Raw genomic sequence first — 22,675 nt, forward strand, 5'->3', positions numbered from 1 at the left:
GGGAAAATGAATTCCAGAGTTTATCAGGACATTTTGCAGGAAAACGTACGACCATCTGTCCGCCAACTGAAGCTCCGCAGAGGATGGGTGATGCAACAGGACAATGACCCAAAGCATACAAGTAATTCAACAAAACAATGGCTTCAACAGAACAGAATACACCTTCTGGAGTGGCCCAGTCAGAGTTCTGACCTCAACCCGATTGAAATGCTGTGGCATGACCTTAAGAGAGCGATTCACACCAGACATCCCAAGAATATTGCTACACTGAAACAGTTTTGTGAAGAGGAGTGGTCCAAAATTACTCCAGATCGTTGTGCAGGTCTGATCTGCAACTACAGGAAACGTTTGGTTGAGGTTATTGCTGCCAAAGGAGGGTCAACCAGTTATTAAGTCCAAAGGTTCACATACTTTTTCCACCCTGCACTGTGAATGTTTCCATCTTATGTTCAATTAAAACATGACAACAGCTAATGTTTGTGTAGTATTATTTTAAGCAGACTGTGTTTTTCTATTGTTGTGACTTACATGACGTTTAGAGCGCATTTTATGGCCAATTCATGCAAAACTCCACGTAATCCCAAAGGGTTCACATACTTTTTCTTGCAACTGTATGCAGAGCACATCATGAGAAAGGCAGGGCTAGATGAGTCAAAAGTTGGAATTAAGATTGCCGGAAGAAATATCAACAACCTAAGATATGCAAATGATACCACTCTAATGGCAGAAAGTGAAGAAAAACTAAAGAGCCTCTTGTTGCGGGTGAAGAAGGAGAGTGCAAAAGTTGGGTTGAAACTTAAACATTAAGAAAACCAAGATCATGGCATCTGGCCCTCTCAATTCCTGGCAAATAGATGGGGAAGAAATGGAGGTAGTGACAGATTTTATTTTCCTGGGCTCCAAGATCACTGCAGATGGGGACTGTAGCCAAGAAATTAAAAGACGCTTGCTCCTGGGGAGGAAAGCCATGGCAAATCTAGACAACACACTAAAAAGCAGAGATATCACCCTGTCAACAAAAGTGCGTATAGTCAAGGCTATGGTCTTCCCAGTTGCAATGTATGGCAGTGAAAGCTGGACCATAAGAAAGGCTGAGCGCCAAAGAATTGAGGCCTTTGAACTGTGGTGCTGGAGAAGACTCCTGCGAGTCCCTTGGACTGCAAGGCGATCAAACCGGTCAGTCCTAGAGGAGATCAACCCTGACTGCTCTTTAGAAGGCCAGATCCTGAAGCTAAAACTCAAATACTTTGGCCACCTAATGAGAAGGACTCACTGGAGAAAAGCCTAATGCTGAGAAAGATTGAGGGCAATAAAAGAAGGGGACGACAGAGAATGAGGTGGCTGGATGGAGTCACTGAAGCAGTAGGCATGACCCTAAATGGTAGAGGACAGGAAGGCCTGGAGGAACGTTATCCATAGGGTCGCGATGGGTCAGACATGACTTCGCAGCTAACAACAACAACAAAACTTAACAGCAGCAGTATTAGTCTTAGAGATGAGAACCCTTCACACTAAGGGTCACCATTAAGACACCAGAGATAATCTGTAGAGGACAAAGGTAACAACAGTGTGATGAAAGGAAGGCTCAAATTTAGTAGGATCAAAAATGCTTAGAAGCAGAGGTACCCCTCGACATACCACAGTTCATTTAGTGACCAAAGTTACAACAGCACTGAAAAAAGTGATCTATAACCATTATAGCATCTCCATGGTCACGTGATTTATATCCGGATGCTTGACAACTGACTCGTATTTATGACGTTTGCAGGGTCCTCGGGTCATGTGATCCCCTTTTGCAACCTACTGACAAGCAAAGTCAATGGGGAAGCCAGATTCATTTTGACAACTGGGTTACTAACGTAACAACTGCAATGACTTGCTTAACAAATATGGCAAGAGAAGTCATAAAATGGGGCAAAACTCACTTTAAGAAGTTTCTCACTTAGCAACATAAATTTGGGGCTCAATTGTGGTTGTAAATCCTATACAGTCCTACCTGTACTGACTTTTCTTTTTCTTATAGTCTACTCTTATCCCTCTCTTTTCCCTGCCCATCACGCTGCCAGGAAAAAAATCTGGCTTTTCTTAGTGGTTTGAGCTGACGGCTTGTTCAAAAGTTCTGAAATTAGATTCTTGATACTCAGTTGGAAGTACTCTACTCAGCTACCTTGTCATCCACTGACACTTCATCCAACACTAGAGGAATGGTCTTTTTTCCCCCCCAATGAAGTGTGCACACAGCATGCCAGACTGGGGAAAATATGATTAATATCAATATAATGACTGTTCATTAAAATGAGTTACCTATAAAATAGGATACCCTGTTTGTAAAAATCACTGACAGCCCATCAATTGATCTATCCACCTGCCTATCTACAACTATTTTCTCATGCACTGACATATACTCAGAAAGAAAGAGATTACAGAAATTTGAGTACTTTACGTTAAGCATATATAGGGGTGCTTTTATGCTGGGATAGTTCTCCGTTTATCCCAGTTTGTTTCCAGGAAATTGAGTAACAATTGGGGGGAACCTTTTTGGAGTATTCTTTTTCCTTCTATTTGCAAAAAAAGAAAATAGGTCAATACAAACATTCTGGCTTCAAACCCAAAGAAATGCATACTTATCCTGCAATAGGTCCCTCAATTCAAAAGTCCTTGCCCTTACAACATTTCATTTAGTAACCATTTGAAGTTACAACCGCATGGAGCAAAGTGACTTATGACCAGTCCTTGCACTTCTGACTATTGTAGCATCCTCACAGTCACATGATCAAAACTCCCCAGATAAAGCATCCCAGATTATTTTATTGCCATCTGCGACCTTCCCGGCTGGCTTCTGACAAGCAAAGTCCATGGGGAAAGCCAGATTTGCATAACACCATTTGATTCATTTAACAATTGCAGTGATGTGCTTAACAACTCTGATAAAACAGGTTGTGAAATCATGCAGGTCTCCCTAAACAACCATCTTGCTTAGTAACAGAAATTCTGGTCCCAACTATGGTTGTTAAGTCAAGGACCACCTGCGTGCTCAGAATTTAAACCAGGGGTCTTCAAACTTGGCCCTTTTATGATTTGTGGACTTCAACTCCCAGAATTCCTCAGCCTGCGTGCCTGGCTGAGGAATTCTGGGAGTTGAAGTCCACAAGTCATAAAAGGGCCAGGTTTGAAGACCCCTGGTTTAAACCAACTTAACCACCTGCTAAAATCCTGCTTCTTTTATCCCCTCCACATATACAAAAAGAGTGCTTGCAATGGAGAGCCGGACAGCATTTATAAATTAGGGTCCTAATTTATGGACAGCCTCCACAGATAATAGAAGTTTCTTCAGTGCAAGCAACCTCCCTCTTCACAAGAGGAGTGACAAGTGTGTAGGGCTAACCTGTTCATCAATCATCTCTCTGGAGCAGGGGTGGGCAATTACTTTTCCCAAAGGACAAGAAAAACTGGGACTGTTTGGAGGGCCGCGGCCCCATCCCCCTCCACTGCCAATGCCGCTGATGCTGTGGACCAGAAAGGGATGGTCAAAGGACCGAATGTGGCCTGTGGGCCGTAAAATGCGCTGGTTTGATCTGAAGTGATGACAGCAGTTTTCTTTCCTATTTGGCTACCCTTTATGAAAGCAAAAGTGCTTTCATTCTGTCCAACTCTTGCCCATTCATTTTTTTTCTTATTATTTATTTATTTATTTGTTTGTTTTATATACCGCCCTTCTCCCGGAGGACTCAGGGCGGTGTACAGAGCAAAGTAAGTATACAATAAACCAACAATAAAACAAATAAAACCCCAGATCTACAAATAAAACCCCAAATCTATCAGGCCAGGCCGGCTTGCTGGAATAGATAGGTTTTTAAATCTCGCCAAAAGGTGCGAAGGTCGGGGGCCATCCGGATTTCGGCTGGTAAGCGGTTCCAGAGGATTGGCGCACCCACCGAGAATGCTCTCCCCCTGGGGGTCACCAGCCAGCATTCTCTGACCGGTGGCACCCTGAGGAGGCCCTCTCTGTGGGAGCGCACAGGACGGAGGGGTGTTGACGCTGGCAGTAGGTGCTCCCGTAGGTATTCCGGACCCATGCCATGTAGGGCTTTGTATGTCATCACTAGCACCTTGAATTTCACCCGGAAGGCAACTGGAAGCCAGTGCAGCTCACGAAGCAGAGGTGTAATATGGGAGTATCGGGGAGCCCCCAAAAGCGTCCGTGCAGCTGCACTCTGTACCAGCTGAAGCTTCCGAGTGATTCTCAAGGGCAGCCCCATGTAAAGAGCGTTGCAGTAGTCAAGACGAGAGGTCACAAGTGCATGGGTGACTGTACGTAAGGCATCCAGGTCCAGATAGGGTCGTAGCTGGCGCACCAGACGAACCTGAGTGAAAGCCCCCCTAGTCACAGCTCCTATGTGATCTTCTAAGGAGAGCTGTGAATCTAGGAGGACACCCAGGTTGCGAGCCCTATCTACGGGCTACATGGTTTTCTCACTGAATTAAGACAACCCGTACACATAATTATTGTGCCTTGAGATCCTACAAATGGGAAACTGCCAACCAAGTATGACCAGGTAAAAGTCCTAAGATCCAGGAACAATAGTAATAGCAAGGGTTCTTTTCCTTCTTCTCTCTTGCAGATTTCTCTAGGTAAATAATATTCCCATATGGACCCAGCAGAAGAACCAAAAAGCACAGCAAATGAATATTTAAAGTAATAACACCAAAACAGATTTGAAGACAGGTGGCAAGTTATTAGCAAAGAGAACACTTGTGGATATTCTGTACTAGTGTCCCCTTGAAATTAGAAATATACTTTGGTTGACATTTTCACCTAGAGACAGATGGAATTGGCAAGACGCATTTTTCCCAGCTGGTTCAGAGAACACTGACAGTGCTAATCTCAAATATTTGTATCAAGAGCAATAGACTGGTGGGTCTCTGTGCCAATCTATTTAAATTATACATGCTTAATCCTAGGGACGCGGTGGCTCAGTGGGTTAGGACGCTGAGCTTGTTGATCAGAAGGTTGGCAGTTTGGCGGGTCGAATCCCGTGTGCTGCGTAGCAGAGTGAGCGCCTGTTACTCGTCCCAGCTTCTGCCAACCTAGCAGTTCGAAAGCACGTAAAAATGCAAGTAGAAAAATAGGGACCACTACGGTGGGAAGGAAACAGCGTTCCGTGCGCCTTTGGCGTCTAGTCATGCCGGCCACATGACCACGGAGACGTCCTCGGACAAGCGCTGGCTCTTCGGCTTTGAAACGGAGATGAGCACGGGCCCCTAGAGTCGGAAACGACTAGCATGCATGTGCGGAGGAACCTTTACCTTTAATCCTAACTCAGTTGCTACCACTTTAAACCATAGTTCTGTAATACTTGAGCCACTACATTTCAGCACCTAGCCAAATTTAGATGATCTGGAAAAATTAGGCAGAGGGCCCTGTTTAGTGCTAAACTGAGATTAGGATTAGTTATTATTCAAACTCAATTTTAAGGTTTTACTTAAAATACAGAGAGGGAGGGAGGTAGATCTGTTCCACAAAGATTTCATTGAGAATTTTTACCCTATACAACAGGCTCTACATCTGCCTCCTTCCTTCATAGGTGATAGATAACACTTTAATAGGAGCACCCTACATTATGTGGTTGCAAAATAATTCTCAGTCCTCCTTTTTGCAGCTACTTCATGGTTTAGAAGACATGCTACCATCAAATGAAAATGAGATCCTCTAGTGCTTAAGGGTTATTTTTCCCCCTACATGATAAGGAAGAACCTAACCATGGGTACCACTTTTGACCTAGCTAGATTTGAGTGTGTGTGTGGAGGTGGTAGTTTCATGCAAAAGGGCCCTTTAAGACAGGGGTCTTCAAACTTGGCCCTTTTATGACTTGTGGACTTCAACTCCCAGAATTCCTCAGCCAGCTGGCTGAGGAATTCTGGGAGTTGAAGTCCACAAGTCATAAAAGGGCCAAGTTTGAAGACCCCTGCTTTAAGAGCTCAGCCTTAAATGTGCATCCACCAAAATATTTTCTTAAGAGAATATTCTCATCGTTAGATTTCCCTATTAGCGATGAATGGAATTTTTCCATTCCTCGTAAGATACTGGAGAGGGAACAGAAAAGCGTACTATAAAAACCAAAATAAGTACATACAGGTACAAAATGCAAAACAGCACTTCACCCTGCCCCATTTTAGCCAACTTAGTTAAAGATTTCGTGGCTGTATTTGTGCAACCTGCTAAGCATGATCAGTTTTATTTTTAGTTAATTCTCTTGGGGCTTACTGGTGGCTATAGCAACTCAGTCCGTTTGATTGATTTATATTTAATGTATAATTCAGAAAATGGGTTAAATCAGTGCCCGGATCAAGCTTGCAAACATATTCACTGGTTGTGCAGGTGAATACATTTTACTGATTCAAAAAGTTGAGGTTTCCCCCCCCCCTCTTTCAGATAACCGTGGTAGTGGCCATCTTTGAATATATGTAATTAACAGGCAAAAAGTCTCCTATCGTGCCACTTCTTTCAAATGTATAGAGCAGTGATTCTCACTATTTGGCAATACTAAGATGTTTGGGCTTCAATTCTGGGAATTGTATTCCAAACATCTTAATAATGCCCAGGTTGAAAAACACCAGTATAGAGCTTTGTAAGAATTAAGATTTCTGGCAAAAATAACAAAGGTGGGAGATGATCTACCTGGATGGGTCCTACTGACATGAGCAGGTTCTTCAACTGAATGTCCGTGGTGGATGAAGAAAGGCCTTCCACTGACACGACACAGGGCTGAGGTTTGCACTCTACCACCCGCAGATTCGGCTTACTTGGCATCAAACGGCCTCGGCCCATCTGGCCGGTGATCCCCCTGCCTCTCCCATGCAGAACACCCTGGTGAGAAAGAAAGGATTTGATTTCGTGCTTCTGCTTGCAGAATCTGACAGATTTAACACAAAAGTTATCTATTCTCTTAAAAGGGTTGGAGGGCAATGGCTAAACTTCCACTTGTAAACCCAGCTAATGGCCCTGATGGTCATAGTTCCTCAGATTCACTTTCATTCAAATTATGGACTAGGTCAGGTGTAGGCAACCTTGGCTCTTTTATAACTCGTGGACTTCAACTCCCAGCATTTCTGAGCCAGCATGGCTCAGCTTGGAAACCTCTCTCTTTCCCCTCAGCGTGGCTGGCTGAGTAATTCTGGGAGTTGAAGTCCACGAGTCATAAAGCGGCCCAGGCCTAGGCCAGGGGTAGGCAACCTTGGCTCTTTTATGACTCGTGGACTTCAACTCCCAGCATTCCTGAGCCAGCATGGCTCAGCTTGGAAACCTCTCCCTTTCCCCTCAGCACGGCTGGCTCAGGAATTCTGGGAGTTGAAATCCATGAGTCATAAAAGAGCCAAGGTTGCCTACTCCCAGACTAGGTCTAGGAAATCCATGACCCCACTGAGTCATCGTTTCAGAGATACTTCCTTACCTAAAGAGTGAAACACAAAAAAAACCAAACAAAACAAAAAACAGCAGTGGGGGATTTCTAATTTCCTGCCATTCTTGTAGGAAACTGGAGGAAACTCTGGAAGTGATGATCATGTGATTGTGGCTGACTGTAACAGCACTGAAGCAACCACAACTTTGCCAAATTTAAATCCCACAGGAGTCAAGGGACCAAAATTGTGGATGTTTTCTATAAGTTAGCCCTTTTGAGATATACTGATTCAAAAATTGTTGCCCTATGATGCACTATTTCATCTAACTGAAGGCCAGACACAAGAGCTTTCACTGTACATAGACAGGAAATCGTAACAAAATTCCAATGTAACAAGAACAGTCCCAAAACACCAAGGCTTGCCAAACTAAAATCACTTTCCTTCATGAGCTCTTTATTTCTAGCAGTGTCCTCAACTCAAATTAACTCTTTCCTCTTTGCAGGCACTCAATAAGATAAATTCCCAAAAACTCTGACATAGCAGTTTTGGGTAAAAGTATTATGCAGTTGTGCAAAAATGTTATAAATTTAGAATACTTTCAAAGATAGAATTGTTAGTAATTTATTTTTATCAGTTGGCAAAATGGTAAGTAAATGAACAGAAGAGAAATCCAAATCAAATCAATATTTGGTGTGACCACCCTTCAAAACAGCATCAATTCTTGCACAGTTTTTGAAGGAACTCGGCAATGTTCCTTCAAGGTTGTTCCAAACATCTTGGGGAACTAACCACAAATCTTCTGTGGATTGTAGGCTGCCTCAAATCCTTCTTTCTCTTCTTGTAATCCTAAATAGACTCGGTGATGTTTAGATCAGTGCTCTGTGAGGGCCAAACCATTACTTTCCATGACTTCTTGTTTGGAGGATTTATCCAGCTGCAGAATAAATTTGGGGCCAATCACACACCACCCTGACGGTATGGCATGATGGATAAGTATCTGCCTGTTATTTCTTAGCGCTGAGGACACCACTGTTCCTGACCAAATCTCCATGTGCAGAAACACAGTCCCAAACTTTAAGGAACCTCCACCATGCTCCATTTGCCTACAGATCCTCTTTATTATATGCTCTCCAGTCCTTCAGCGAACAAACTGGCTCCTGATAGTTTGAAAATGCTTCAAATTTTGGCTCATCACTCCAGAGCAGCTGCTGTCATTTTTCTACATGCCATTCCTATGTTTTCATGCACAGTTGAGTCTCTTAGCCTTGTTTCCATGTCGGAGGTATGGCTTTTTGGCTTTCATGAAGACCATTTCTGGTCAGGCTTCTCCAGACAACAGATCCTACTGTTTTCTGCCAGTTCTGTGCTGATGGCACTGCTGGGCATTTTCCAATGTCAAAGGGAAGTAAGCATGATGTTTCTTTCATCCGCTGCATTAAGTTTCCTTGGCCAACCACTGCAACTGTAGTCTTCCAGATTGCCCATTTCTTTGTGCTTCTTCAAAAGAACGTGATCAGCACATCTTGAAACCCCAGACTGGTTTAAAATCTTTGCCTGGGAGAGACCTTGCTGTATAGGCAGTATAACTACCTTTTATCTTGTTCCTATGCTCACTTTTGCCATGGTGTATGGCTTCTGACATCAAACTGTCTTTCATAACCTCAGCTTAGTAGCAGAGTTTGGCTGTTCCTCACCCACTTTTAAGCCTCCTACACAGCTGTTTCTGTTGCAGTTAATGACTGTGTTTCAACCTCCTTATGAAAATGATGTGCGTAAGTACCTGCTTGGTATAATTGGCATAATACACCTTACTCTAATCCTACAAAATCCCTGACTTTGTGCAAGTGTAAGAATTGATGCAGTTTTGAAGGCAAAGGGTGATCACACCGAATATTGATTTGATTTGCATTTCTCTTCTGTTCATTTTCTTTCCATTTTGTTAATTGATAAAAATAAACTATTAACACTTCTATTTCTGAAAGCTTTCTTAATTTACATCATTTTTTGCACAACTGCCTAATATTTTTGCACACTGCTGTACATTATGGCAACATGTATAGGTTACAAAAATATGAAATAACACACTTGCAAACATTTTACAAAATGATTTGAGATCAAGGGTCCCCAATATAGTTAGTTATCTGCAACGTTAGAATACATTTCCCATCAATTCTGCTTGATGCTTCTCAAGATGTTAAAAATTGAATCAGAACTATCAGATACCAGAAATGTTACCCGAGAGCCAGCATTCACACTGGGAATGTTTTAAATCATTCATAGCTTTACCTGAAGTCAAAATAACAATCACAAGTGTATATCACTAAGACAAATTCTCTTTCTGCCCCCCTCAACAGCTAATGTAGTTAACAAATTCAGTGTCTCAATAACCCTGAAAAGTTTATTTCTTCAAGCAGCTAATGAAGATATCAGTACCAACCAGAATCAATACCTTTTTCACTTGTTGTATCCCTGGGATATTTTTTAGTTCTTGAGAAAACGTAGAATGAATCTGTGATAGAAGTTGCTGATGAGGCGGATGTGGTTGCTGCACTGTCCCTTTTGTCAGTGTGACCTTTCGCACCGGCTGATGTCTTTGCTCTGATGGCTGCAGAAGCCGGTTAGGAGATTCTTCCAAATGAGAAAAGCCAACATTCTCACCACCCTGTAAGAAATTTAAAACATTTTGCTTAAGACGTTAAAAAAAAAAAATCTACTACATATTTCTGGCAACAGCTATGGTTAACAGATTAAGAAGTATTAAAATCATGCTTTAATCAGTATGTGCATGGCTTCCTAAAACTGAGAGGGTGAAGAAGAGAAGGCATTGAGGAGATCTTCCTTCCTGCACGATTGTTCCTTAATAAAAATCTGAGCTGTTGTGTTTTTTTTTCCCCAAAAGACATATATATGTGAATCAAATGCTAGTGAAACTTTCCACAATGTGGAATCCTTCTAGTTCTGGGGCTCTTAATTCTCAGCATTTTCAGTCAATGCAACCATATAACAAAACGCTGGGGAACCTGTTGCCTTCGGGTCCTGTTTATGACATGAAGGCACTTCACATTGGTGACTGTCAGCATTGGAGATATACTGTACACAGAATGGAAAACGTGTTTTGATTCAAGCATGAATCAGACACATTCTGCTTTATCCACGCTTTTCCAGGAAATCAAAATCTAGGGATACTAGTTTCCCTATCAGATAGCTCTTTCATCTAATAGGCAAACTTGAGGAAGGTTGACAAGCTTGTTCCTCTCTCCTCTCCCTCTCTGCATGATCTCTGTACTGGTCTGCTGATCAATATTTCCAGCATCACCCACCACTGCACCAGAATGCAAGCGTAGCCAACCTATCCAGGTCCCCCAATTTTTCTTTTTTCTTTTTTTAGCCCATGCTCACCTTCTATCAGGGGGAAGGAACCAGAACAGCACAAGGAGCTGATCAGAATGATATGTTTATTGCTATTTGCCTATTGACAAGAATCTCACCAGACTCATACAGAATTACTAGATAAATACTGCAAAGCTTTAGAGAAGATCTCCTTTTCACTACTTTGACCCCATCATCTATTCAAGGATAGCCAGCATTTTCACTCCTCCTCTCAACTCGGGTCCAAATTAGACATCTCCTTCCCGTCTTCATTTCCATCTGGCACACATCTCCCTCTCCCAGTCTTAACTGACCTTATCCCTCCCATGTTTTAGCCACTGCCTCCCAACCTGGAGCATCTCTGCCAGCATACACACATTCAAGGTCTGTGCCCAGATAAGCTCTTAATAATTTCAATATGGATATGGACCATCCAAAATGATACAATGTTTTGCACATGCCTAATGGAAATGTAATGCTAGATTAAGATCAGTTAGGTTTTTGATCTGATCTAGGCAGACTACTGTCTTTCTGTATCATGCAGACCTTTTCTAACCATGATCATTCAAAGAAAATCAAGTGCACCCATGATTATGTGATGTGTTCCTTAAGAAAATTCTTGAAGAAATGGCATTCTGTTATTCATGAATGATATATATTCCATCCCAAACTCTGAGGATAAATTAAAACCAACACAATTCTAGAAAAGCTGTAAACTTAATATAATAATAATAATAATAATAAGTTGAAAGGGACCTTGGAGGTCATCTAGTCCAACCCCCTGCTCAGGCAGGAAACCCTATACCATTTCAGGCAAATGGCTGTCCAGTCTCTTCTTAAAAATCTCCAGTGTTGGAGCATTCACCACCTCTGGAGGCAGGTTGTTCCACTGGTTAATTGTTCTAACTGTCAGGAAGTTTCTCCTTTGCAAAGATCTATGCATTTTAAACAGACATGATAAACTGAAGATAAAAACTAGGTATATTCTAAGAGAATTTCCATCTCTAATACTTTATTCTCCATCTTAAAATATGTTAATCAAAGTTGAAGTACCCACAGTGAAATCTTTCTGCAATGGGTATCATTCCACAGAACTGTAAAACTGCATTTATACAGGAGAAGAGAAATGTGGTATGTCCTTGCTGGTAAATAAACATACTTTCCTACTTTGAACTAAAATCATTAAATCCCCCCTCAGAAACTCATATTTGTGTTATTTTTGAATGACAAGCCAAGAGCAGGATTACGTGTATGAAAAAGCGAGCTGATCTATCAGAAATAAAGTGAAGCAGGAGAGCTCTTGTGAAAAAATGCCTTGATCAGCTGATCTACACTTAAATGATTCTGCAAATCTAAAAATCAAGAAATGGCATATTTGTACATCAGTGTGGTTATTATATGTTACTATAAGTGGACATATACCTTCTTCAGGGGTACAATAAAGTGAGGTGTAGACTACACCTCATTACATGGTGTAAAAACTAAGATTGATATTAATTTGCTTCTATATCATCATCATTAATTCTGGTTGAAAAGACAAAACTTTAAATAATAAGATTCAGAAGCACCCAATTATTTATTTTTAGAAAGGTAAGCTCTGATCATGCTTTATTAGAAAGGATGTTAATAAATAAGAGCAACGAAGGAGCAGCAAAATTTTGTAAACCCTACTTTTCTCACAAATACCTTGACAGTTTCACAATGAAGATGAAGTCAGTTGGCTATCAATATTAGCTGGACAATTTTATTTATAACAAATGCTTTGAGGATGTCCTGATAAAATACTGCCCCATTGATACTGTCAGAGCTGCTTGCAATTTGAGAGATCAAATCTTATTCTAATTCTTAAAACCGCACAAATAAACGGTATCACTCGCGTGCATTCTGTAGTGAGCAAATTGATTAATCCCGTTCTATAGAATTCTCAACTCTTGATTACACCTATCAGACGTTAAGCACCATTATTCCAAGTGACAACACTTGACAAATTCCCTAACCATCTCTCTCAGCCTTTGTACCCCTGCTAGCTTGTATTAACCCTGATGAAAAATTAATTTTCCTTATCTTCAACTAAACCCTAAAATCCAAATCCGCCAAACTGGCAACTCTTTCTGTAAAGGTATTATGAAAACCTCTAAAAGATTAATTGCATGTCTTCAGGTGACATTAAATTAATTTCTATACTCACGATAGACATTTGATACTCGGCACGGAGAGGACAGATAACATTGTCAGAATACACAGAAGGACAGTGGTGGAGTGTCCCAGGGCAGCCTCTTATGAATTCTCTTTTCGATAAGGCCGTACTTCATTGTCACTGACAGTGTTACTGATCTTGCAACCTCAGACCTCACTGCCCAGGTTTCTATTAACTGTGACAATGCTGTGTTTATCCATGTAATCTTTGCTAAAGCAAATTCAAATTCAAACCCAACAGTGAGAGGGGTGTTCATGCTGGTTAAAGCATTCAAAGAAAATAAACTTGGCCCAATTTGTGAAATATTGCATTGAAAGGGGCTGCAAACACCACTCTGCCTTCATATCTTGGGGAAATGAGTTACAGTCTAAAGAAGACCAGATGCATTTTAGTTTCTATACTGGGGAACATAATAAGCTGTACCACAACTATACTCCTATTAAGTCCTTTTACAAGATAAAATAAATGGCTTGCTTTCCTCAACAATGATTGCTTTTTTAAAATGAAAGCCGGTCGAGAAAAAAAAGTATTGAAACCAATTAATGGTGCAAGTATGTGTTAGCAACTTCCAAGTCTATGTTCAATAAAATAAGTAAGTTTAAGACCAGTGTGAGGGTCTAATGTCACTACAAAGCTAGCAACCATTTCATGACATTTGAACACCTGTCCCAAAAGTTTTTTCTAAAAGGCAACTGGACTTTCTTAGTTCTTTTTTTTTTCTTTGAAAATGTTTTGCTTCTCATCCGTTTCTTCAGTTCTGACTGACAGAAGGAGCTTCTTGAACGAGAAACATTTCCAAAGGGAAAAAACCAAGGAAGTCCAGTTGCCTTTTGGGAAAAGCACCTTGGGACAATCTGACCTGGATGACTAAGAATCTCCATAGACGTTTGAATACTTGTATTCATGAACTCACCAAAACCAATTTCATGGCAAGTAAATGAAAAACGTTTTCGTGTTTGAACGCTTTTGAAATCTGAGACTTAAATAAAGGGATATTCTTCTATCTGCTTTTTTTAAAAAATTCAATTTATATCCCGCCCTTCTCCGAAGACTCAGGGCGGCTTACAAGCTTAGCAGTAGCCTTCATTCTATGTATATGCCTGCTTATTAGGGCTTTCACACACACCCCAAGCGGCATTATTACAAAGTCAGCTTAATTGCCCCCAACAATCTGGGTCCTCATTTTACCTACCTCGGAAGGATGGAAGGCTGAGTCAACCTTGAGCCTGGTGGGACTCGAACCTGCACTAATTGCAGGCAGCTGGTGTTACTTAAGGAGGCATTAGCCCACTGCTCCACCAAGGCTTTTAAGGCCAAGGTGAGAAGACCAGAAATGAATTCATTTGGGTTAGCCTCAAGGTAGCATTCAAGGTCCAGATTCAAACTTAGACCAGCCTTTTCCCACTGACATCCTTCAGAAATGTAGTGCCATATTCATGACACTCAAAATTAGGGTCTCACATATTAGTGCAGAATGAAAGAACATTCTGATTTCCTTTTCTTTCCATCCACACTTTCCGAGAGGGCACGAATTAGCTTTGGCATTAAACATGTTGTTGGAAAACAGAAGAACTGGTTTTGTACTTGTGTATGAGAACCATACATATAAAACTCATAGACTTTCAGCACTTGAATAAAGAAGATATAGAAAGGTTTTACTGAATGTACATCATGCATTCCTGTTATTTCTACAATATGGCTGTTCCTTGAAAAACTACTCAACTGATGGTGATTGCGCAAACATTCTTCCTGTCGCGTGCTCAGTCAGGTGGTTTTCATCACAAGGAATTATAGGAAGCAAGATTAAAGTATGTGACTTGCAATACTTCAGAAACTTCAATTCAAGATCTATTTTCTTCAGGTAAGCAAAAACACTATATTATGTAGAAAGTAAACAGTACATAGTTGTGCTCCTTGAAACATTTAATAAAAATTTCTAATCATAACAATATGAATTAACATATGTGGCAAATACTAGTAGTTATTTTCTAATAAATATTTTAAAAGCCAAGGATTGAGAAAACATGAACCTCACAGTCGATGCATTCAAAGGACATTTCTTGCAAAGATTACAGGGTATGTTTGACTATAGGTAGTCCTCGTGCTGTAATGGAGCGTTGCCCATTACAGGTGTAAGTTGTGACGGTCTTAAATTGGTGACTGACCTAATTTTATGACCTTTTTGTAATGGTCATAAAGCAAATGACACAGTCATCAAGTTAACCAATGGTTCACTATGGGCCAGTTTTGCCCCCCCAAAAACCAAATAAAATGCTGATTTTGGGCAAAATGGTCCTAAAATGCTGTAACATGACTGTTGGATGCTGCAAGCACCTATAAGTATAGGCCGGATGCTGAGCACCCAAAGTGTGGGCAATTAATCAAGAGAGTAGTGGTGGTGGAACTATTTCAGTCTGGGTCATAAGCATACCCAAGGAGATCCATCATTAACTTCCAACCGTTGCTAAGTAACTGATTATAAATTGAGGACTACGTGTATAATGCAAAGTGGTAAGCCAATCTTACACTACAATATCCCCATGCTCCTGAAATGCAGCGTATGCTTCTTTTATCATCCTTTCCCATATTTCCTCCATCAGGCTTTCTCCAAATATTCCCCATATTTTCTAAACTAGAAATGGTTATCTGGTCCATACAAACAAAGTGGCTTATATTCTAAAATGTTTCTCAAATGGAGCAGAGGGGCCAAACTCTCTCTTTCAGAATTCCAGAATTGTAGTTGTGTATCTGTCATTCTAAGGCACTGAGACAACTACTCCATTTGCGTTGGAAATATGAATAAGAAGGGACATATATATATAAAATGTTTCAAATGTTAACTATTTAGATTACCTTGCTAGGCCCCAAACATGGGGCAAATCTCAGAAGGGTATAGCTGACTGATGAAGACTAAAGAGTTAGAAATGCATTTCAGTTTCCCTTTAATTCTTTGTTAGTAATTTACACACACACACACACACACACACACACACACACACACACACACACATATATATATATACACACACACACACACATACACATACACACACACACACACTAATTCAAAGGATTTTAATGATTAATCTACGATTAATCTGCAGGCTTTTCTTTTGGGACTGACAAACAGTTAAAAAAAAGTGATGGAACATTGTTTTTTGCACGATCACTACAGAAATATAATAGTATGCGCAGTGATCAAAAAAATCTGGAATTGTGCAGTGGAGGAATGGCTGATGAAGATGATGAAAGTTGTGGAAATGGCCAAATTGACTATGATTTGAGAAAAGACAGTATCTAAGTTTATTGCCGTCTGGAAGCCTCTTATAGTTGTTTTGCATGAAACAGAACATGAACTTACAGTTTATGGTTTTGAAGATTAGACAGGATAAGAAAAAGATCACGACAATATAGAATAATTGAGTTATGCTGTAATCATACAGCAAAGAGTAAATTATAATTGTATTTATCACTGTTGTAAAGAAAAGCAGAAGCAGCTTCTATGTATTTTCTTTCTTTGGTTTTGCATCTTTAGCTCTTTCCTTGATCTATTAGTTTTTTATCTTTTTTAAAAGTTTAAATAAAATTATATTCTAAAAAAGGACTTTATTCTCTAATTATTGGCCAGGCAGACTTGAGCTGGCAATTCAAATCTATTTTGAAGGATGCATCTTCCTATTTTGCCTTACACGATTTGAGCTATATTGGTAGATAAGATAAATTAGATGATAAATTAAAGAGGCAGGCAGGAGACAATTTCAGAGGTCCTTGGTGCTCTCTGAGCTTCTTGAAGACATTTAATTACCCAAACTAGGTAACTCCATCAGTGCTAGTAAGGATTGGGGTTTGGTCTCATTTTATATCCTACTGGCTTGTCCTGTCAGAGTTGGTGGAGGTGATCTTGGGGGTTCTTTGGCTGGATTATGTACTGTTAGCTTATTTGTCAGTTCTTTGATTGAAGGGTTGTTTACTTCTGGATTGTTGGTCTGATGTTCATTTTAGAGTTAATCTATGCCCATTTGAGTACTGACTGCTGGTGAGGAGATGTTTTGGGTTTTAGCTTGTTGACTTATGTGTTATGACCATAGTCCCAGAAGAAAAAACATCTATAACGTACAGTGTAATTACTGCAACAGCAACTAAGCAGAACAAACAGGCAAAAGACTGGCAGAGTGCATCCATGAACAGCCCACTAGCAGTCAGAAGATACGATCAAAACTCTTTTAATTTTGCAGCTTATGGACAGACATAACAATAGTTTCCACTGGGAAACTGTGACCATCCTAAGCCAACCAAGTCCCAAAACACTAGGGGATTTCTAGAAGTCTGACACTCTTGACAAATTAGTCAATAGACAAATAAACAACATTTACATACTACACAAAAGAAACAATCAACAAACCAAAAGGGACAAAAGAACCAAAACATCTACCCACCAGCAATCAGCACTCAGATGAACATAGATTAATTCCAAGATTAACATCAGCCCAACAATTAAGAAGCAAACAATACCCCAATCAAAGAACTGCTAAACAAGCTAACAGTAACCAGCCCAAACAAAAAAAAAAAAACCAAGAGCATCCGTTACCAACCTGACAGGGCAAATCACTAGGATATAAATTGAGAATAAACCCAATTCCTTACTAGCACTGATGCTACCTAGTTTGGATAACATCTGATGTTTACCTAGTTTGCATCTGCAAGAAAACAACCAAGCTCAAAGAGCACCAGGGACCCCCCTCATTTCAATCCTGAGCTACAAATATTCTCTTCATAAATGTTTCAGTCTACATCAGTCTATTTCTGCAGCCGCAATGTTGGGAGACATAAATAGGAATATTCTTTATTGGCTAAGTGTGATTGGACATACAAGAAATTTGCCTCTGGTGCATAAGCTTTTAGTGTACATACAAACAACAAAAGTGATAAAATCATAAAATACCAATAGAAGACGATAGGAAAGATGAGAATAGCAATAGAGCCCTACTACACAGGTAAATATCTTTAGCCATAAGACAATGCTGTGAGAATTAGGTGTTTAGCAGAATGATGTCATGGGGGCAAAAACTCACCTCTGTATTTAGTTTTTGAAACATTTATGGCCAGGATGTGAGGGGTGTGTGTGTGTGTGTGTGTGTGTGTGTGTGTGTGTGTATACATACATATACAGATATACATACATACACACAGATCTGTAGATACATTTATGCAGATAAATCACTTTTACTGCAGTGATGCTATATTAGTGATTCATTTCCTGCTCGGGTCCATGTGTTAAGTCCCATCACTACTGAGGTTTTCAATAATTGCTAGATGATCTGTCTTAACCAAATTAAGCTTTACTGACTGTTACTACTGGGAGTCAAGTGCTTATTAGATTTACAAGTTATTTGGGAGTTTTATGTAATGTGGTTCCCAATGACGGAAATGTATGCTTGAAGTTTGTGGAGATTGGACAATGCTCACTGAATCTCCAAAACATGCCTTTATTACACTCCATAACTTCTAAAACCAAAATAATTTTACGTACTTTTTAAGATTTTAAAATAAAACACACAAAGTGAGATTGCTCAATTAGTACAATGTTCTTCAATTTGCAGAAGTTCAGAATCTCAAGTCAGGCTTCAGCTTACTGAATATAAGCATATTCGTAGAGCATCATTTGTCAGTTGGGCATATATGCACTTTACAGAAAGAAACAATACAGAATAACAGAGTTGGAAGGGACCTTGGAGGTCTTCTAGTCCAACCCCCTGCTCGAGCTGGAGATCCTATACCGTTCTGGACAAATGGATGTCCAGTTTCTTCTTAATGGAATGGAGCACCCACAACTTCTAGAGGCAAGCTGTTCCATTGGTTAATTGTTCTGTTAGGAAATTTCACCATAGTTCGATTCTCTCCTTGATATATTTCCATCCAATACTTCTTGTCTTGCCTTTAGGTGCTTTGGAGAATAGAACTGATCTTCTCTTCTCAGAAGAGAACATTTTAAATTTTGTTCTTCTAAATCTGATCGCATTTTGAACAGATTACCTGATTATCTTTAGATTCATGGCAAACCCATACCAGATGTCATTTCCATTTAACTATCAAAAATTGTCCTGGGCGTGGGGGGGGAGAGAAGTATTTCCACCTTCAATATAATTAATGCCTTTTGTACAAAGGAACTGATTTTTTTATCTCTGACATCACAATAAAAGGGCTATAAAAGTAAAATTCTTCAAATGTTTTTATTGTATGAGATGAGAAATACAGATGCAAAAACAAAGACTATACAAGAAACAAACTTTGTAAAATGTTTTATGTCAAGTGAGATGAGAACAGTTTAGGAATAGTTCTCATTGTGAGATCAATGTTGGCTAGCCACCTGCAACACAGTTTGTTGTCCATTCTTCCACCTCTTTCATTCACTTCATCCCTAGTACATACCAGTAGTGCAGACAAATTGGAATAATTAGTAGAAAAGGATTGTGCTAGCTGTGAAGTCAGTAGCAACAGTACACCGTGCAAAGCTGTTTTTCCATATAGAAAAAACCACTAGGGCAGCTCTTCAGCGAGACAAAGAAGTATGTTCTTGGTCCAGTAATAGACTCAGCATTTGCAGACGACAGAGGACTTAGTCACGTCACTCTGAGCAAGGGAGAAGAGTCGTTGGCTAAGGAGAAATGATCCAACAATAATGTAAGATGGCTGCATAATACAATAAATTATTTAAGCTCTATGTTATATCACAGCAGTTCAACAGGCAGTGTCCAATATAAAGAGCTTCCAGCACTCCACCAAGGAAAATACAAGAACATGATTTAAAAACGTGGTTCCATTAAACCATCAAGATTACTATAATTTGTTACTTTATACACATTCCTCCTGTTCTTTTAATCGCAACGTTGTGTGCTACTTCAGAGGTCACTAAAGAAAAAGAACATGAGGATGACTCACCATTTTAGGCACACCTGGCCTATAAAGCAATAATAATCTAAGGTTGAGAATGAAGACATTAGATTTTATTTGTTTTGTGAACCTTTAGAATGCAAGAGGGAAGATGGCAGAGCACGGAGGACACCCGCAGGCACACAGAGAAAACATTTCAGTGACAAGATGTTTTGAAATCTGGTGTGATTTAGAGATTAAACTGTTGGACAAAGACAATGGAGAGTGAAGTTGAAATCTCATTAGTCAGGAGGAGACAAAAATGAACAAATAAGGCAACTACCAAATACATTTCCCATGGTCCCATGAAAAAAAACAGCATAATAAGTTTATTAATAAGATTATGAGGAGCTTCAAAATGATTGCTATTTACTGCCTGTGAATCTCAAAACCCCTTTCTCACTAAGTCAACAAAACAGATCGTAGCAGCCATAAAAGGGGAAGACAATATAGCTGTGAGTGGAGGAAAAATACGCTTTTGAGAGGAAGGTTATGCTATGCAGTGCAAAGCCAAACTAATGCAATATAGGTAAGCATTAGTATTTTGAACAGTGAAGGGCTTAGAAGATAAAATGTGTTTAAACTAGCTTCCGTGACTATGTGATTTAATAGCAACTCTAAACTTTCCACCATTATTACAGAATACCCACCGTCACAGATCCATTCCTACAAGTAAAATAACATGATGCTTCGTAGTTGCCCTATTGGATACTAATCCTACTAATATGAAGTAGTATATAGAGCAGGGGTGAGGAACCTTGGCTCTTTTATGACTCGTGGACTTCAACTCCCAGAATTCCTGAGCCACCACGGCTGGCTCAGGAATTCTGGGAGTTGAAGTCCACAAGTCATAAAAGAGCCAAGGTTCCTCACCCCTGATATAGAGGAACATTGGTACCTTTGCGCCCAGGGCAGTTTGCAATGATTTGACTTATAATGTACCATCAAATGTTCCTTCCATCTAAGTTGTCCAAAATCCACAGACAAAGTTTAAACCGCAACTAAATTTTGTTTGAGGCCAGATATGGAATAATGTAGGCAGAGTATTAGGCTATAGCAAATGAAGAGCAGTAAGCGGAGTTAACTGGAGAAAAGTAGTCAGTTACAAACAGGAGCTAAGCTAAGAATCTATCAAAAAGAAATTAAAAGGCTAAGCAAGCAATGTATTTCACATATTTCACTCAGCTCAACAGTCAGAAGCAATAGCTTATAATAAAATAGAAAAAAGACATTTATTCTGGACCAAAAAGGAAAGACAACTGAAATTCCAATGTAAACAAAAAAGAAAGCATCCCAAAAAACAAGAACACCTACTAGACATTTACTAGGGATACGATACTTTCAAAGGACTCCTTTAAAAATGCCCCCACCATCTAAAGCAGGGGTGTCAAACTGCCAGCCCAAAGGCCGGACGCGTCATCTGGAAACCGCACCCACCCCGTTGCTGGCAATGGCAAAACAGTCCTGACACGTCTCATGACGTCACAAGTTTGACGTGTCTGGTCTAAAGGAGAGGTCCACAACCCCACTTCCGTGGACCAGTACCACGCCACGGCATGCCAGCAACCAGGCCGCACAAACAAGCAAAGCCCCATCCGCAGGATGCAGGCAGCACACAAAACCATGGCCCCTCCAGTCGGCGGAAAAACCTCTCTCCTCGGAACTGGCCCCTGGTGCCCAAAAGTTTGGGGACCTCTGGTCTAAAGCAAGAAAACTCTGTCAGAGGAAAATGGGCCCTACTGAAAACATTTTATTCAAAAATTCTCCAAATACTGCAGACACGAAAACATTTAGTAGACAAAGCAAAGGAAAATAAAGCCAGGTAAGAGAAGCTGCAGATATTCATTTAGAAAAAGATCACAACTTTCCTTTCTAAAATCTTTCCAACTGCTGGTCAATATCCTATTATTATGTGTACTTCCAAAAGCCATAAATATTCCTCACGCACACTGAGACACAGAAGAGAACGTTCATAGTTACTCAATCAAATTTCACATTTACACAAGACACACAGAATGCCAGATAAGAATAAAGCATGAAAATATTTCAGGAATAATCACAACACATCTACACGCACATCAAAGATGCCGAGGGAATGCAGAAACCAGGACAGGAATATCTGAACTGGAGATAAACATTTTAAGAGCAACTTAATCAGCTGTTATTTCAGTATGTTAGTAAGCAGAGAAGGATCTTATATATTATACAGCCTTGAAAATTTCCAAAATGGCACAGTAATGTTATAAATACATAAGTGCTCCCACCAGAAATGAAACCAGGCAGTTTGCTAAATGTACTTATTTTCTTAAGCTTGTAATGTGAATATGCAGTATATAATCAAAGATGCATTTTATAAAGGTAAAGTTCCTCTTCACTCAAGCTCAACTGATGGTTAAGATTGACACAGAAATATCAATATACTTTTTTGTCAATGACAGAAAAATGGTTGGTCACTGTCCTGATTTGTTTCTACCTGACCAGTGTGGGAAAAACTTATGTCTTTGTATCCTCCTGAAATCAGCAAAAACTGGAGAGGTGCTGCTACTTGTAGGAGTACCTTTATTTATAAGTGTACTTTATAAATGTTTGAAAAAGTACTGTATTTATAAGGTATAAATGAGTCCTTCGGGAGAAGGGCGGTATATAAATAAAATTATTATTATTATTATTATTATTATTATTATTATTATTATTATTATTATTATTATTATTAATCATGTGCACTTTAAAGCTACATTTTATTTGCGTTAAATGTTTGGGTTTGTCTTTGCAATCATA

General features: G+C 39.8%; 1 protein-coding gene across 6 annotated transcripts in view; it reads right to left on the reverse strand.

Annotated features, from left to right (window-relative positions):
* The window catches only part of RBM33 (RNA binding motif protein 33), a 127,379-nt gene that overhangs the window by 24,711 nt on the left and 79,993 nt on the right, over positions 1–22,675 (reverse strand). For 5 of the 6 annotated variants that reach the window (XM_083376971.1, XM_083376970.1, XM_083376973.1 and 2 more), the window contains 2 exons: positions 9,851–10,063; positions 6,680–6,868 (listed from right to left, as the gene is read on the reverse strand). In XM_083376971.1, coding sequence (XP_083233097.1) covers positions 6,680–6,868; positions 9,851–10,063 — 402 coding nt within the window. Of the gene's footprint in view, positions 1–6,679; positions 6,869–9,850; positions 10,064–19,189; positions 19,623–22,675 lie in introns of those variants that run through there. The other variant, XM_083376974.1, reaches the window with a different exon arrangement.

The sequence above is a fragment of the Vipera ursinii genome (genome assembly GCF_947247035.1).
Source record: "Vipera ursinii genome assembly, chromosome: Z".
NCBI classification, from domain to species: domain Eukaryota; kingdom Metazoa; phylum Chordata; class Lepidosauria; order Squamata; family Viperidae; genus Vipera; species Vipera ursinii.